Raw genomic sequence first — 17255 nt, 5'->3', positions numbered from 1 at the left:
TATTTTATTGTTCTCAACCCATTCCACTATGTAATGAATTAAGATTTGCAACTGGAATATTTCATTCAGTGATATCTAGGATGTGGTATTTTAGTGTTCCTTTTATTTTTTGAGCAGTGTATAATGCTGGTAGATACAACCCCTGGCAAAAATTATGAAATCACCGGGCTTGTAGGATGTTCATTCAGTTGTTTAATGTTGTTGAAAAAAGGCAGATCACAGAAATGGCACAAAACTAAAGTCATTTCAAATGGAAACTTTAGGGCTTTAAGAAACACTAAAAGAAATCAAGATAAAAAATGTGGTACTCGGTAAGGGTAATTTTTTTCAGACCAAGCAGAGGGAAAAAATTATGGAATCACCCTGTAAATTTTCATTTCCAAAACTAACACTTACATCAAATTAGATCTGCTCGTTAGTCTGCATCTAAAAAGGAGTGATCACACCTTGGAGAGCTGTTGCACAAAGTGGACTAACATGAATCATGGCTCCTACACGAGTGATCTCAATTGAAACAAAGAAGAGGATTATCAAACTCTTAAAAGAAGGTAAATCATCATACAATGTTGCAAAAGATGTTGGTTGTTCACAGTCAGCTGTGTCTAAAATCTGGACCAAATACAAACAACATGGGAAGGTTGTTAAAGGCAAACATACTGGTAGACCAAGGAAGACATCAAAGTGTCAAGACCGGAAACTTAAAGCAATATGTCTCCAAAACAGGAAATGCACAACAAAACAAATAAAGAACGAATGGGAGGAAACTGGAGTCAATGTCTGTGACCGAACTGTAAGAATCCGCCTAAAGGAAATGGGATTTACATACAGAAAAGCTAAATATAAGCCATTATTAACACCTAAACAGAAAAAAACAAGGTTACAATGGGCTAAGGAAAAGCAATCGTGGACTGTGGATGACTGGATGAAAGTCATATTCAGTGATGTATCGCGAATCTGCATTGGGCAAGGTGATGATGCTGGAACTTTTGTTTGGTGCCGTTCCAATGAGATTTATAAAGATGACTCCATGAAGAAAACATGCAAATTTCCACAGTCATTGATGATATGGGTCTGCATGTCAGGTAAAGGCACTGGGGAGATGGCTGTCATTACATCTTCAATAAATGCCCAAGTTTACATTGATATTTTGGACTGTTTTCTTATCCCATCAATTGAAAGGATGATTGGGGATGAGGACATCATTTTTCAAGATGATAATGCATCCTGCCATAGAGCAAAAACTGTGAAAACATTCCTTGAAAGAAGACACATAAGGTTAATGTCATGGACTGCAAATAGTCCAGATCTCAATCCAATTGAAAATCTTTGGTGGAAGTTGAAGAAAATGGTCCATGACAAGGCTCCAACCTGCAAAGTTGATCTGGCAACAACAATCAGAGGAAGTTGGAGCCAGATTGATGAAGGGTACTGTTTGTCACTCATTAAGTCCATGCCTCAGAGACTGCAAGCTGTTATTAAAGCCAAAGGTGGTGCTACAAAATACTAGTGATGTATTGGAGTGTTCTTTTGTGTGCTTGTTTTTCATGATTCCATAATTTTTTCCTCAGAATTGAGTGATTCCATAATTTTTTCCCTCTGCTTGGTCGGAAAAAAATTACCCTTACTGAGTACCACATTTTTAATCTTGATTTCTTTTAGTGTTTCTTAAAGCCCTAAAGTTGCCATTTGAAATGACTTTAGTTTTGTGCCATGTCTGTGATCTGCTTTTTTTCAACAACATTAAACAACTGAATGAACATCCTCCGAGCCCAGTTATTCCATAATTTTTGCCAGGGGTTGTATTCAAAAACTCAGACACATTGCAAATGCACTGACTGCATCTAAAGAATTAAGAAAACAATGCTGAATTTATGAGTCAAGGCAAAGCTAAAATAAGCAGAATTTTTTTTACTGAATCTGTGTATCTACTCAAAAGTTAGTACCAGGTGACCAAAAATATCTCCAATTACCTGCTCAAAGTTCCTTACAAACACAAAATGTAATGCTATAAGATTGATCTCTCACCTGGTGATGTGTGAAGCTTGTGATCCTCCATCATGAAGTCTTTGTGCAGATCTATGTGACCTTCCAAATACTCCCACTCCTCCATAGAGAAGTAGACAGCAACATCCTGACACCTTATAGGAACCTGATATATACAATGATACAATCATTCAGAGATCACTATTGGCGTTACAATATAAGGTCCCAGTATTCCCAGCAGCGCTCACCTCTCCAGTCAGCAGCTCAATGATCTTGTTGGTGAGTGCCAGGATCTCTTTTTCATTTTCATTATCTAAAAACATAATTGAACTCTGAATCCTGCTGGACGCTTGGGTCAAACGGGAACAGCTGCTAGGTGTCACATGTTCACCACACTTATTCACAACCGTACAATCCTGTGAATCAAAAACAACACTCTATAAACATAAAAGTTAGAAGCAGAACAATATACAATGATTAGCATAAATGAGTACACCCCCTTTGAAAAGTAAGATTTTAATCAATGTCACTGAACACAAAAACAATATCCAAAATGTTGATAGGACTGTGTTTCATTAAACAATTTTTTAACCTATAACATGAGTTTACTCAAATTAGTTGGAAAAATGTTTACACCCCACATCAAAAAGGACCACCATCTTGGTGCTGTCCTGAAAAATAATGAAGGTCATAAAATTCTTCTAGTCCTGGAATGAATAAGTTGATGACAAATTGCATCATTATCTTTTTCCATTCTTTAAGAACGACCTCTTTTAGAGAGTGAAGGAGAGTGATGCTGAACATGACTCTTCAGATTTCCCCATAGGTGTTCGGTTGGGTTCAGATTATGAGATATACTAGGCCACTGAGTCACTTTCACCCTGTTCTTTTTCAGAAATACAACAATGACCTTAGATGTGTATTTTGGATCATTGTCATGTTGGAAATGTGCACGGCTACCAAGTGCATGGAGTGATGGTAGCATCTTCTCTTTCAATATAGAGCAGTACATCTGTGAATTCATGATACCATTAGTGAAATGCAGCTCCCAGACACCAGTAGCACTCATACAGCCAAACAGAAGGACACTGCCACCACGATTCAGTGTAGGCACCATGCATTTTTCTTTGTACTCCTCACCCTTGCAACACTATACTTTTTTGAAGCCATTTGTTCCAAAAACATTTATCTTGGTCTCATCACTTGAGAGTATAGCGTTTCGTAGTCTTCATATTTTTCAGCACGGGCACTGATAAATTGTAGGTGGACTTTTTGTACACTGACTTTAGGAGAGGCTTCCTTTGTCGATGACACCCATGCATGACATTCCTCTTTAGTGTACACCAGGGGTTTCAAACTCGCAGCCCGCATGCGGTCCTTAAGACTGCTTTATGCAGCCCGCAAGCACCATAGACCCTCTTTGACAACCACGGCCCGGTTCAGGAGCCGCCAATAGCAGCACTTTATTTCAGTTGTATGCGCGTCCTTAGAAGCACATTCAATTGAAGTGTACTCCCTGCACAGCAATAGTAATGCCAGCCGCAGGCCAATCGGAGGCCAGCAGCTGACATTGGCGTTCTGGCGCAGGAGCATATGACGTCACTGCTGTGTGCAGACGTCAGCTGATGGCCTTTGACTGATACATAAAATAAAAACAATGGGGATAGGGGAAAATATATGTAAGTGGGTTAAGAACTGGCTCAGTGATAGGAAACAAAGGGTGGTTATTAATGGAACACACTCACACTGGGTCTCAGTTAACAGTGGGGTACCACAGGGGTCAGTATTGGGCCTGCTTCTTTTTAACATATTTATTAATGACCTTGTAGGGGGCATACAGTGTAGTATTTCAATATTTGCAGATGACACTAAACTCTGCAGGGTAATCAATACAGAGGAGGACAATTTTATATTACAGGAGGATCTATGTAAACTAGAAGCTTGGGCTGATAAATGGCAAATGAGCTTTAATGGGGATAAATGTAAGGTAATGCACTTGGGCAGAGGAAATAAAATGTATAATTATATGCTTAATTGTAAAACACTGGGCAAAACGGTCACTGAAAAAGACCTGGGTGTATTGGTGGACGACAAGCTCACGTTTAGTGGCCAGTGTCAGGCAGCTGCTGCAAAGGCAAATAAAATAATGGGATGCATTAAAAGAGGCATAGATGCTCATGAGGAGAACATAATTTTACCTCTATACAAGTCACTAGTGCGACCACACTTCGAATACTGTGTACAGTTCTGGTCTCCGGTGTATAAGAAAGACATAGCTGAACTAGAGAGGGTGCAGAGAAGAGCGACCAAGGTTATTAGAGGACTGGGGGGTCTGCAATACCAAGACAGGTTATTAGAGGACTGGGGGATCTGCAATACGAAGACAGGTTATTAGAGGACTGGGGGATCTGCAATACGAAGACAGGTTATTACACTTGGGGTTATTTACTGTGGAAAAAAGAAGGCTTAGGGGTGATCTTATTACTATGTACAAGTATATGAGGGGACAGTACAAAGACCTTTCTACTGATCTTTTTACTCTGAGGCCAGAGACTGGGACAAGGGGGCATCTTCTACGTCTGGAGGAAAGAAGGTTTAATCATAATCACAGACGCGGATTCTTTACTGTAAGAGCAGTGAGACTATGGAGCTCTCTGCCGCATGATGTTGTAGTGAGTGATTCACTACTAAAATTTAAGAAGGGCATGGATGTGCCACTGTTTAGGCACATCAGGGGCTCTCCAAACGCGACATGGCGTCCGCTAATTATTCCAGCTAATTTTGCTTTCAGAATGTCAAATGGTGCTTCTTCCCTTCCAAACCCTGCTGTGCACCCAAACACTGGTTTTCCCCCACAAATGGGGTATCGGCTTACTCAGGAGAAATTACACAACAAATTTTGTGGTCCATCTTCTCTTATTACCCTTGTGAAAATAAAAAAATTGGGGTCTGAAGTAACATTTGTGTGAAAAAGGTTAAATTGTTTCCTTCCACGTTGCTTTGGTTCCTGTCAAGCACCTAAAGGGTTAATGAACATCTTGAATGTGGTTTTGAGTACCTTGAGGGGTGCAGTTTTTAGAATGGTATCAATTTGGGGAATTTCCTGTCATATAGACCTCTCAAAGTGACTTCAAATGTGATGTGGTTCCTAAAAAAATGGTTTTGTAAATTTTGTTGGAAAAATAAGAAACCGCTGGTCAACTTTTAACCCTTATAACTTTCTAAGAAACAAAAAAAATTGTTGCAAAAATTGTGCTGATGTAAAGTAGAAACGTGGGAAATGTTCTGTATTAACTATTTAGTGTGACATCTCTCTGATTTAAGGGCATGGAAATTCAAAGTTTGAAAATTGCGCCAAGTTTCTGTTTTTTTTCACAAATAAATGCAAGCCTGTGTAGCTAGGGAAATTGAACTCAGTTCCCTAAAGATGTGATAAGCCACAGTTAATTTATGTTTTAAAGGTGGGGGGCAATCACTTTTTCACACAGGGCCCTGTAGGTTTGAATTTGTTTATCCCTTAATAAAGACCTTCACTTCAAAAAACTGCATTTTGTGTTTACTTATTAGACATAGATAACACCTTTAAATTTGTTTTGTGATCTAAAACATTTAAGTATGACAAACATGCAAAAGAATAAGAAATCAGGAAGGGGGCAAACACCTTTATCGCTCACCCATGACAGCACCATGAGAGAGGGGATATGCCCACCAAGGACAGGAAACCCACAGGCTAAAGGGGCGACACTGCCTCAGTTTGGTTTCCTGTTCTTGATGAGGGGAACCTGTTGCAGGCTTACCTGCGTTACGATGAGCAGAAGACAGAAGATTTTCTTCCCCAGGCCTGGCCGACCGGGTTAGGTGGGGATGTCTTCTCTACCTCGGTTGGTGCAGGGCTCCTGGAAGCGCCAGGGGTCAATGTGACCCGGAAATGTAAGGTACCGGGACTCAGTGGCCAGTATATTACAGGCTGGCTCCACTGACTAGGTGTTTCCCAGCCCATCTATTCTTGTGGAGGATGAGGAGTAATTGTGAGCAGCAGCAACAACATCACCTGCTGCCTGAGAAGCCCCAGGAGAGTTTGGTGCGGCTTCGCCCTCATGGTAGTGGTCGGAGCGGCCGTACCGTGGAGAAGCGCAGATCTGGGAGTAGGTCCAGCCAACACAGCTCCAGTAAACGGGACGAGTCTGCAGCCTTTACGGAGGATCCCCTGGCTGAGAAAAGTCCTTAGTCTAAACCGGTACAGCTTGATTAAGCAAGGTGGTAAGTGATCTTTGTGAAAGTTCACTTGGTGGGGGCATGGCCTAGCACTAGATGTGAGCAGTTGGGACCTGGAGATCCACTGCTGCTAATCCTCCGGTTATCCGGCATAGAGTCCGGCCAGTGAACAGTTAAGCCCCTGTACCTGCGGGGAAGGTCCGGGGAAGCAGCACAGACAAGCAGCAGTACCGTGGACAGTGAGAATGGTGAGGAGACGCCAGTGAGATGCAGGAGCATACCCAAGATGGTGCTGAGAGCATGGAGGCTTCTGAGAAGCTGAACACTGCATATGCTAAAAGGTTGGAGATTGCTGCAAAGTTAGAGAAGTTTGAAAGTTGGAAGGAGGAATAAAGCAAGTGGCTAACTGGGGAGAAGAGGAAGCTGAAAAGGAGGAGGACAGCGACAGTCTGAATGAAGGAGCAGTGAAGGAGGTTCTGGAGGGAGAGGGGGGGGGATACAGTGGGAGAGGTGCAGGAGATCACAGGAGAGCAAAAAGGAGGGAAGCCCACAATGAGAGACATCTAAAATATTGTTGTCTTCTGTAAAACTGCCCTAACCACCCTAACACAGAGGGTGGGTGGATTTAGGCTGTTTTCACACATTGCGTATTTCCCTGCGTTTTTTTACGCTGCGTATTTTCCTGCTTTTTTTACCTGCTTTTTTTTAAGCAGATAAAAAAAGCACCTCCATTCACACACTGCGTAAAAAAGTGCAGCAAAAAACGCAGTGTGAAAATGAAGGGTGACATGTACTGTCTGTGTCTGTGTGTCGTGTGTGTACCGTCTGTGTCTGTGTGTCCTGAGTGTCTGTGTCGTGTGTGTGTCCCTAGCAGTGTATGTACAGACTATGGATACTCACCTACCCGATGGATGAGAGACGCGTCTGCTCCGTCCCGCGCTTGCAGCATCTGCCGTGAAGCGATCAGCTGACTGTCACGTGACCGGCTTGTAATCAGCTGACCAGAAGCCGGTTACAAGCCGGTTAGCTAACAGCTGATCGGCTCACTGGCAGATGCTGGAAGAACGGGACTGGAGCGGACCAGACCGAACGCCTCTCCCCTGACATCGGGTAGGTGAGTATCCATCCTGCGCCTCCGTAAAAAAGCGATGGAATTACGCAGTGTGTGAACACCGCTGCGTAATTCCATCGCTTATAATGGGCACAATAGTGAGAAAGTGCAGGACGCAGCTGCGTAAAGAATTGACATGCCAATTCTTTACGCAGCTGCGCTTTCTCACTGCGTAAAATTGCACAGTGTCTAAACGGCAAAGTGAATTTCCCATTCACTTTGCTGGCAGACACAAAGCACATTGCGTATTTTCAAAAGGAGCGCGAAAATACGCAATGTGTGAACGCAGCCTAAAGGAGAAATAGGCAGCATGAAGAAGCCATGCACAAAGCTGATGCCAGAGCAGGAGCTATTGAGGAAAGAGTGAGCACAGTGGAGGATGATCTTGCAAAGCTGCAGAAAGCCCAAACTCCGTGCTTACAGAAATGTGCAGCTCTGGCAGATAAGGCAGATGATTTGGAAAACCGCTCTCGGCGGAATAATGTTAGATTGGTGGGCATACCCGAAAAATTTGAAGGAAATGACCCCACGGCGTTTATCGAGGACTGGTTGCATAATACTATTGGAGCTGAAAACTTGTCAAAGGTATTTGCTGTGGAAAGAGCGCACCGTGTCCCAATGAGACCTCTCCCACCTGGTGCCCCCCCCCCCTCGCACTTTCCTTGCCAGGATCTTAAACTACAGGGACAGGGATACTATACTGAGGACAGCAAGGCAGACGAAGGAGCTGAATATAAATGGACAGAAAATCTTCCTATATCCTGATTACTCGGAGGAGGTCCAGAGACTGAGGATGTGCTACGGAGAGGTGAAAATAAGCTTGAGAGACTTAGGTCTGGCCTATTCGACACTATATCCTGCAAAGCTCAGAGTGGTAGCTATGGGGAGAGTCCATTTCTTTCCAAATCCAGAGGAGGCTACTAAATGGCTGGATCTAAATGGCAAGAGGATCAGGTCCGAACAGGCCAGAGGAAAGTGAACAGAACTATGGTGGTGGACGGAGTTTCAACCAAAGAAGATGGTGTAGAGGAGGAGAAATTTGTTCTTGGGACATTCTGGGGGACATATACAAGTACAGAACAGCACAGAGAAGAGAGGAGGAGGGAGATAAGGGGCACAAGGAAGCACTATGGGGAGTAACAACAAGATATTCAGCTGGAATGTACAAGGCTTGTCTGAGGGAACTAGAAGGGCAGCAATTATGGAACATATTAGAAAGCGGAAACCCGACAATGTACTTACAGGAGACACATCTAATTAAGGACAGAGTGGAGGTATTGGGAAGAAAATGGATAAGGAAAGCGTATCATTCTACATACTCCTCATATGCTAGAGGAGTCTCCGTATTAATAGGTGCATCCACAAAGTATGAGGAGATAGAGACGCACATTGATAGGGAAGGGCAATTTGTATTTGTGATTAGTAAGGTATATGGAATACTGATGTGTATAGCAGCTGTGTATATTCCGCCCCCATACTCAGGTAAAAAAAATCTAGGAAATAACAGAACAGTCAATAAAAGGTTCGGGATTACCAATATTGATAATTGGGGATTTTAATAATGTGTTGGATGAGCAATGGGACAGATACAAACAGGGAAAACAGAGGAGGGATAAGAAATTGACTCCCTTTGGAAATTATTTGAAGGAGATCGGATTGATGGACCTGTGGACGGTGAGAAATGAAGATAAGGTTTGCTACTCTTGTTACTCCCCGGCAAATGGCTCTCTGTCCCGGATTGATCTGGCCCTGGGAAACGACCTAATGACTAAAATAATCTGCAGTGTAGCGTACCTCCCAAGAGTAGTCTCAGATCATAACCCCCTGGAGGTGGGTATATACAGGAAGGATGGCAGCAGAGGACATGAAGGGGGGTGGAAGATACATCCAACATGGTTAAAAAGTATTGATATGGAAGGGATTAAAAGTGAGATAGGCGAGTTTTTCCAAAATAACGATGGCAGCGCCACAAGTCAGGTGGTATGGGATACCATGAAGGCGTACCTGAGAGGCCTATTATTTATGAATATATCTAGGTGCAAATCCAAAAGCAGATGAATATTAGACCAGGAAGTGGTGGAAGCACTGGAGAGAGCAGAAATGGGAGTTCGTAGGGAACCCCACTCGGGAGGGACAGAGGAAACTGAGAGAAGCTCAGGAAGAGGTCAATAAGTTACATCTAAAGAAGGCAGAAAGAAGGAGAGCTTTTCAGAGAACACTTTTCTACAAGGAGGGGGAGAGACTAGGGCATCTGCTAGCGGTAGTGACAGCGGCACAAAGGGATCCAGCCTATGTATATAAATTAGTGATGGAATCAGGAAATGAGATAACCAGAAGAGCAGAGATATTGGAGATGTTTAGAGAATTTTACATGTACCTGTATGCCGCTAATACATGAGCTACAGCAGAAGATACAGAGGAGTTTTTAAAATAAGCAACTTTACCCAGCATCAGTGAGAGCGACAGGTGGAGACTGGAGGAACCCATTACAATGGAAGAGATTGAAAAGGCTATAGTGGCCATGGCGAATGACAAGGGTCCAGGGGCGGATGGTATCCCGAGCGAGGTATACAAGCAATTGGTTGAAGTACTAGCCCCTAAACTGGAAAAAGTTTTCGATGAGGCGTTGGGGGGGGGGGGGGGCGGGTTACTGCCGCTATCCATGAGTCCATGAGGGGGGCCATAGTAGTCATGATCCCTAAAGAAGGTAACAAATATGAGGTTTGCTGAGTCCTATAGGCCCACATCCTTGCTGACGGCAGATGTCAAAATATTGGCGAAAAATCTTGTCAAGCCGGTTGCCAAGTGTGATCCGGACGGTAATACACCCTGATCAGTCCGGTTTCATGCCGAATAAGTCTACGGCAATTAATCTGAGAAGACTGTATCTCAATTTGCAGCTGCCGTCGGATAACGCGGGTCGTAGGGTGGTGGTCTCATTAGACGCGCGTAAAGCGTTCGACAGCATAGAATGGAACTATTTATGGAAAATGATGGTGCATATGAGATTTTAACCGGTCTATACCTCGTGGGTGCGGCTGTTGTATACCTCTCCGAATGCTAAGATCAAAGTCAATGGGGAAGTCTGCAGAGAGTTTACCTTACATAGGGGAACGAGGCAGGGGGGTCCGATGTCCCCGCTTTTTGCGCTGGCGGTAGAATCACTGGCAGAGATAATCAGAAAAGCGACGTCTGTGCACGGATTTAGGTATGGTACAGTGGAAGAAAAGATAGCCTTATATGCAGACGACGCATTACTTTTTTTGGAGGACTCAGGGAAATCTTTGGAAGGTGCAATGAATCTTATCAAGAAATTTGGGACACTATCAGGTCTAGAGATCAACTGGGATAAGTCAAATATGATGGCGGTAGATGGGGAGGGGGATCTGTTGGTGGCAGGAGAAGGGGGACAACAGGCAGTAGTAAAACAGTTCAAGTACCTGGGGATACAGGTGACACTTCCACTATCAAAATATGTAGACCTGAATATAAATCCGCTGCTGAAGAGTTTCAGAGGCAAGACGGGGGCCTGGTGTAGACTTCACCTGTCGGTAGCAGGGAGGATAAATTTGATCAAAATGGTCTTGATGCCGAAATTACTGTACAGGCTGCACAATGCTCCAGTGTGGTTACCAAAACAGAGGTTTTGCAGAATAAATTCTATATTTAGGGATCTGGTGTGAGGGAACAGGCAACCGAGGATTCGGGTGGAAGTTTTGCAGAGGCCTAAGGATGGAGGAGAGCTGGCGCTACCGAATCCTATCGGCTCGAAGCCAACAGCTGAGAGGGTGGAGTAAAATTGTTGGGGAAGGATCTGTGCAGAGGGTACTGACAAGGGTGACTGGAAAATATCCACTAGTGCAGGGTCTAGAGGTGGGAAGCTTTAGAAGGCTAGGATCTATGAACCCAACATTAGCACAAGTGCACAAGGTATGGGAAGGAATTTAAAAAAAAAAAAAATAGGGGGGGGTGGAATATCTAACAACTTTTTCCCTCATTTGGCAAAATGATAAACTGCTTGAATTTGATAAAATGGGTTTAAAAATTATAGGGGAATGGGAATTCAATATGTTTACCAGCTGCTGGAGCAAAATGTCTTTAGAACATTTGAGAATATGCGGATGGTATATGCGATGCCCACCGTATGTAGCTTCCAACATAGACAGATCAAACATGCGTATGTTAAACAGAGTAAATCGGTTAATATGACAGTTCAGAGAGATCTACTAGTGGAATACATTTGTGGGGAGAAAGGAACCAAAGGGGTGGTCTCAGATGTCTATAGAGACCTTATGCATACATATCTAAATAAATACCCTATTAAGGCCAAATCGAAATGGGAGGAAGACATAGGGAGCATAGAGGAGGAGAAGTGGGATTCAATTTTGGAATGTGTACCGCAGCTATCCCTAAGTGAGCCGGGAAGACTTTCGCAGCTCTTTGTGATACATAGAATGTATAAAACCCCCCTGATATTGTTTAAGGTGTAGCATCGGCGTCTCTGCCTCCTGCCGGGCAGAGACGCCGTTGCCCTCACCGCCGCGGTCCTGGTCCAGCGTCCTCCAGCTCACCTGCTGCTGATGCGCGGTAGCTTCCCGGGCACTGTGCTTGGGGCACGCTCACATGCTCCCTCCCTCTTAAAGGGGCCGCACCATCCTAAAGAGTCCCCGGCCAATGGCCGGAGGACTACTCCTATATAAAGCACCTCCTCCAAAATGGAGGTGCCTGTGCAAAGTTGTTGCTTGTGTGCTAACACTCTCCTCAACTCTCAGGTTCCAGTGCCCGCCATCCAGTCTATCAGCCGTGCCCGCCAGCCTGTCTATCAGCCGTGCCCGCCAGCCTGTCTATCAGCCGTGCCCGCCAGCTTGCGCACCCAGATCACCTGTCAGGCTACCTGCTGTGCCCACCTGCTTGCCTACCCAGATCCCCTGTCTAGCTACCTGCCGAGCCCGCCTGCTTGCTTACCCGGATCCCCCGTCATGCTACCTGCCGTGCTCATAAGCTGTGCCTGTCAGGTTCCACCATCTGACCCGTCGGAGTTGCCTGCTCTCACACAAGGTCGGTCCCAGAGTGGCACCTGGTCCACCTGCCCGGTCCCCCCTTGGTTCACGGAGTCGACTAAGCCACTGTGTGGCCAGGGTCGGTCCGAGTTGGTACTTAATTACGCTCCTCTGGTCCCTTCTTGCATCTCAACACAGAGGTTCCACCACCCGGATCCATAACAGTTTGCACAGGCCATGGAACCCGGTGGCTCCCAGGCTCCTTCGCTCTCAGACCTGTACCAAGAGGTCTCTCGCCAGAGATCCTAACATGATACTATCCTGTCTTATCCGTGGACTCTGCGGACAGTCAACTCCCGTCTGGACGCGCTGTCCATCCCGACTGTGTCCGCCTTTAACCGAGCGGCACCTCAACCTAGTGACATAGTGGCACTGTGGCACCCGGCTTTGGACCCCGGCTTTCTACGCCTCCACATTTTGGTGGTGACCCTGTCCTATGTCGGGGCTTCATAAATCAGTGCACGCTGCACTTAGAACTCCTGGCACACCAGTCCCCCTCCGACCGGGCCGAGGCGGCATTCATCATGTCTCACCTCACCGGAGAGGAGTTGGCGTGCCTTAACCCTCTGTGGGAGAGAGAGAGAGAGAGGGGATCCTCTGGTGTCCGATCTCCAGGCTTTCCTCGCGGCTTTCCGGAAGGTGTTCGATGATCCTGGACGAAAATCTTCTTCTGCCTCCTCACTTCTCCGACTCCACCAAGGGAATCTCACAGTGGGCCAGTATGCCGTACATTTCCCGAACCCTCGCATCTGAACTTGCCTGGAACAATGAGGCCCTGGTGTCCACCCTTTGGGAGGGCCTTTCCAGAAGGATCAAGGATGAGCTAGACGGTCGTGACATACCTCCCTCCCTGGACGACATGGTGTCATTAGCTACCCGGATCGACATCCGTTTCTGGAACGCGCTAAGGAGATGACTCGTGAGAGGAAACCTCTGCGCCTCGCTCCCATCCTCCAAATTCCAGTCTCGCAACCAGCACTCTCCCGGGTGTCTTCTCCAGAGCCTATGCAAACTGACCAAGTCAAGATGGTGAAGTCTCGCCAGGAGACGCGCCGCGCCGAGGGGAGATTCTTCTATTGTGGCAATATAGAGCATCAGATCCGCTCCTGCCCGGTGAGATCGGGAAAATCCAGAGTCTAGGACAGCTCGGAGAGGTCATCCTAGGCAAGAGTTCCTCTCCACCCTTGACTCTGTCCGTTTCTGTTACCAGTGGCGAGACCCGCTTCTTCGAGACAGCCCATCTGGATTCCGGAGCCGCTGGGAGTCTCATTGAACAGGCCGTTGTGGAGCATTTTCAGATTCCTACCAAACGTCTAGCGGATCCTTTAGCGGTTTCCTCTGTGGAAGGAAAGCTTCTCCCTGAAACCATCTTGTTGGTCACTGAGCTCGTAACTCTTAAGGTGGGACTGCTGCACTCAGAGAAGATCTCCTTTTACGTACTGTCCAGTCTCTCTCATCCCCTCTTGCTTGGTCTACCTTGGTTGCAGAGACATGAGCCAGTCTTGAATTGGATCTCGGGTGAGGTGCTCCTTTGGGGTCAGGAATGCCATAAGACCTGTCTGGTTCCGGTTCGTCCGGCTCGACCCCCGTCTACTCCGGCTAACCTACCTGGCCTGCCAGCACCCTACTGTTCCTATGTGGACGTCTTTGATAAAAAGGAGGCACACTACCACCTCATAGGAAGTATGATTGCCCCATCGACCTAATACCTGGTGGTGCACCTCCTCGATGGCGAATCTACCCCTTGTCGCTGGCCGAGACCCGTACCATGTCTGAATACATTGAAGAAAATCTTGCTAGAGGATTTATCCAGAAATTCACCTCTCCGGCTGGAGCAGGATCTTCTTTGTAAAAAAGAAAAAGACGGCTCTCTTTGTCCTTGTATCGACTATAGGGGCCTAAATCAGATTACCATCAAAAATAAGTACCCCCTGCCTCTCATCTTGGAGCTGTTTGACCGCCTAAAAGGCGCCAAAATCTTCACTAAGCTCGATATTCATGGGGCATACAATCTGGTCCGGATTCGCCAGGGAGACGAGTGGAAGACTGCATTCAACACTCGGGATGGTCACTACGAGTACCGCGTGATGCCCTTTGGTCTCTGTAATTCTCCAGCTATCTTCCAGGAGTTGGTAAATGATATCTTCCGAGATCTCCTGTATTCCTGCGTGGTGGTGTACTTGGACGGTATCTTGGTGTTCTCCCCTGATCTGCCCTCTCCCCGGAGGGATGTTCGTCAGGTACTGCTGGGGAATATCAATTCTGAGACCGAACTGCGGATGGATCCCGAGAAGGTGTCTGCCGTCTTAAAGTGGCCCCGACCTGAGGGGTTGAAGGCTATTCAGCGGTTTCTGGGATTTGCTAACTATTACTGCCTCTTCATTCCTCATTTCTCCTCCCGGACAGCTCCCATCTCTGCTCTTACCTGTAAGGGAGCAAATCCCAGGGAGTGGACTTCCGAGGCAGAGAATGACTATCTCTCTTAAACAAGCCTTCTCCTCCGCTCCAGTGCTACACCGTCCGGATTGCAATAAACAGTTCTTCTTGGAGGTTGATGTCTCTTCCTCCGGGGCGGAGCAGTGCTCACCCAGAAATCCTCGTCAGGGCGAATGGTGACCTGCGGCTTCTTCTCCAAACTCTTCTCTCCCTCCGAGCGCAATTACTCCATAGGAGATCGAGAAGTGCTGACCATCAAATTAGAGCTGGAGGAGTGGCACTAAGTGCTTGAGGGGGCTCTGCACCCGGTGGTCACCTACACTGACCATAAAAACCTTGCTTATTTGCAGACCGCCCAAAGACTAAACCCACATTAGGCCAGATGGTCCTTGTTCTTTGCTCGATTCTGCTTCACTCTCCATTACCGCCCGGCAGAAAAGAACTTTGAAGCCGACGCTCTATCCCACTCTTTTCTGTTTTCCGACCTAGAGGAGGAGCCTCTACACATCATTGACCCCTCCAGAATTATGACTGTTGCTCCATTTGACCTGTGTCATCTACCTCCTGGTAAGACCTTTGTAGCGGCTCAGGATAGGAAGAGGGACTTACCCTGGGGCCATTCGTCCAAACTGGCTGGCTATGCCGGCCAGAGGAAGACGCTTCTGCTCATTGCACGGCAATATTGGTGGCCTACCCTGCACAAGGATGTTACGGATTTTGTCGTGGCTTGTTCCTCTTGTGCCCGTAACAAGATACCTAGGCACCTTCCAGCCGGTCGTCTCTTTCCTCTTCCTGTGCCTTCCGCTCAGTGGCAACATAATGCAATGGACATCATGGATCTTCCTGTATCGGCCGGTTGTACTGTCATTTGGGTGGTCGCCGACCGCTTCTCCAAGATGGCTCACTTCATCCCTCCGCCTGGTCTTCCGTTTGCACCTGTGCTGGCTAAGGACTTCATCCGTCACATCTTCCGTCTCCTCGGCTTACCCCTCCACATTGTCTCGGACCGAGGAGTTCAGTTCACTTCTCGCTTTTGGAGAGCCACGTGCAAGCTGCTGGATGTCTCTTTGGATTTCTCTTCGGCCTATCATCCTCAGTCCAATGGTCAAGTGGAACGTATCAATCAGATCCTTACCAGTTTTTTTCGGCACTTTGTCAACGCTCACCATAGCGATTGGGTTGAACTCCTGCCCTGGGCTGAGCTTTCTTATAACAACCATGTGAGTGAGTCTTCTGCTAAGGCTCTGTTTTTTGTGGTTTACAGTCAACACCCCCGGATTCCGTTTCCCGTCTCCTCTTCAGTGGACAATCCTGTAGCGGAGTCTCTTGTCAGTGAATTTTCTGCGATTTGGGAAGACACTGCGCTTCTTCAGTCCTCCGAGCGGATGAAGAAGCATGCTGATAAGAGATGTCTGGATCCGCCTCAATTCTGTCCGGGAGACAAGGTCTGGCTTTCCTCCAAATATGTCTGTCATATCATACAAGTTGGGTCCGCGGTTCATCGGTCCGTTTGAAATTCGGAACCAAATAAATCCAGTGGCTTACAAGCTGAATCTCCCGGCCTCCTTACATATTCCCAACTCCTTTCACGTGTCTCTCCTCAAACCGATTGTCCTTAATTCTTTCTCTGACGATCCAGGTACCACCCCAGCTCCAGTCTCCGCTGAGGACATCTTTGAGGTAGAAAACATTTTGGCCAACAAGAGGGTAAGAGGAAAGTCTTTCTTGTGAATTGGAAGGGGTTTGGTCCCAAGAAGAGGTCTTGGGAGCCCAGGGAGAACATTCATGCCCCTCGTCTACTAGAAAAATTTCTTGCGGGCCTAGAGAAGAGGGGGTGTAAAGGGGGGGGGGTACTGTAGCATCGACATCTCTGCCTCCTGCCGGGCAGAGACGCCATTCCCCTCACCGCCGCGGTCCCAGTCCAGCGTCCTCCAGCTCCCCTGCTGCTAATGCACGCAGCGCGTGCAGCTTCCCGGATACTGTGCTTAGGGCCGTGCGCGCAGTCCTAAAGAGTCCCTGGCCAATGGCCGGAGGACCACTCCTATTTAAAGCACCTCCTCCAAAATGGAGGTGCGTGTGCAAGGTTGTTGCTTGTGTGTCAACACTCTCCTCAGCCCTTTGGTTCCAGCGCCCGCCTGCCTGTCTATCAGCCGTGCCCGCCGGCTTGCGCACCCGGATCACCTGTCTGGCTACCTGCCGTGGCCGCCTGCTTGCTTACCCGGATCCCCTGTCAGGCTACCTGCCATGCTCATCTGCTGTTCCTGTCAGCTTCAGCCATCTGACCCATGGGAGTCGCCTGCTCTCACACAAGGTCGGACCCAGAGTGACACCTCGTCCACCTGCCCGGTCCCTCCTAGGTTCACAGAGTCTACTAAGCCGCCGTGTGGCCAGGGTCGGTCCGAGTTGGCACTTAGTTACGCCTCTCTGGTCCCTCCTTTCATCTCAGCACA

At 47.0% G+C, this 17255-nt stretch overlaps 1 protein-coding gene across 3 annotated transcripts in view; it reads right to left on the bottom strand.

Annotated features, from left to right (window-relative positions):
- The window catches only part of LOC141273823 (gastrula zinc finger protein XlCGF66.1-like), a 47350-nt gene that overhangs the window by 13790 nt on the left and 16305 nt on the right, over positions 1-17255 (bottom strand). For all 3 annotated transcript variants that reach the window (XM_073686204.1, XM_073686205.1, XM_073686206.1), the window contains exons 3-4: positions 2232-2399; positions 2026-2149 (exon numbers count right to left, since the gene is read on the bottom strand). In XM_073686204.1, coding sequence (XP_073542305.1) covers positions 2026-2149; positions 2232-2399 — 292 coding nt within the window. The remainder of the gene's footprint in view (positions 1-2025; positions 2150-2231; positions 2400-17255) is intronic.

Source organism: Phyllobates terribilis, unplaced genomic scaffold (assembly GCF_046119375.1).
Source record: "Phyllobates terribilis strain yellow unplaced genomic scaffold, ASM4611937v1 Scaffold_5__5_contigs__length_657084704, whole genome shotgun sequence".
Taxonomy (NCBI): Eukaryota; Metazoa; Chordata; class Amphibia; order Anura; family Dendrobatidae; genus Phyllobates; species Phyllobates terribilis.
This window is presented reverse-complemented; position numbering and strand designations above follow the sequence as displayed.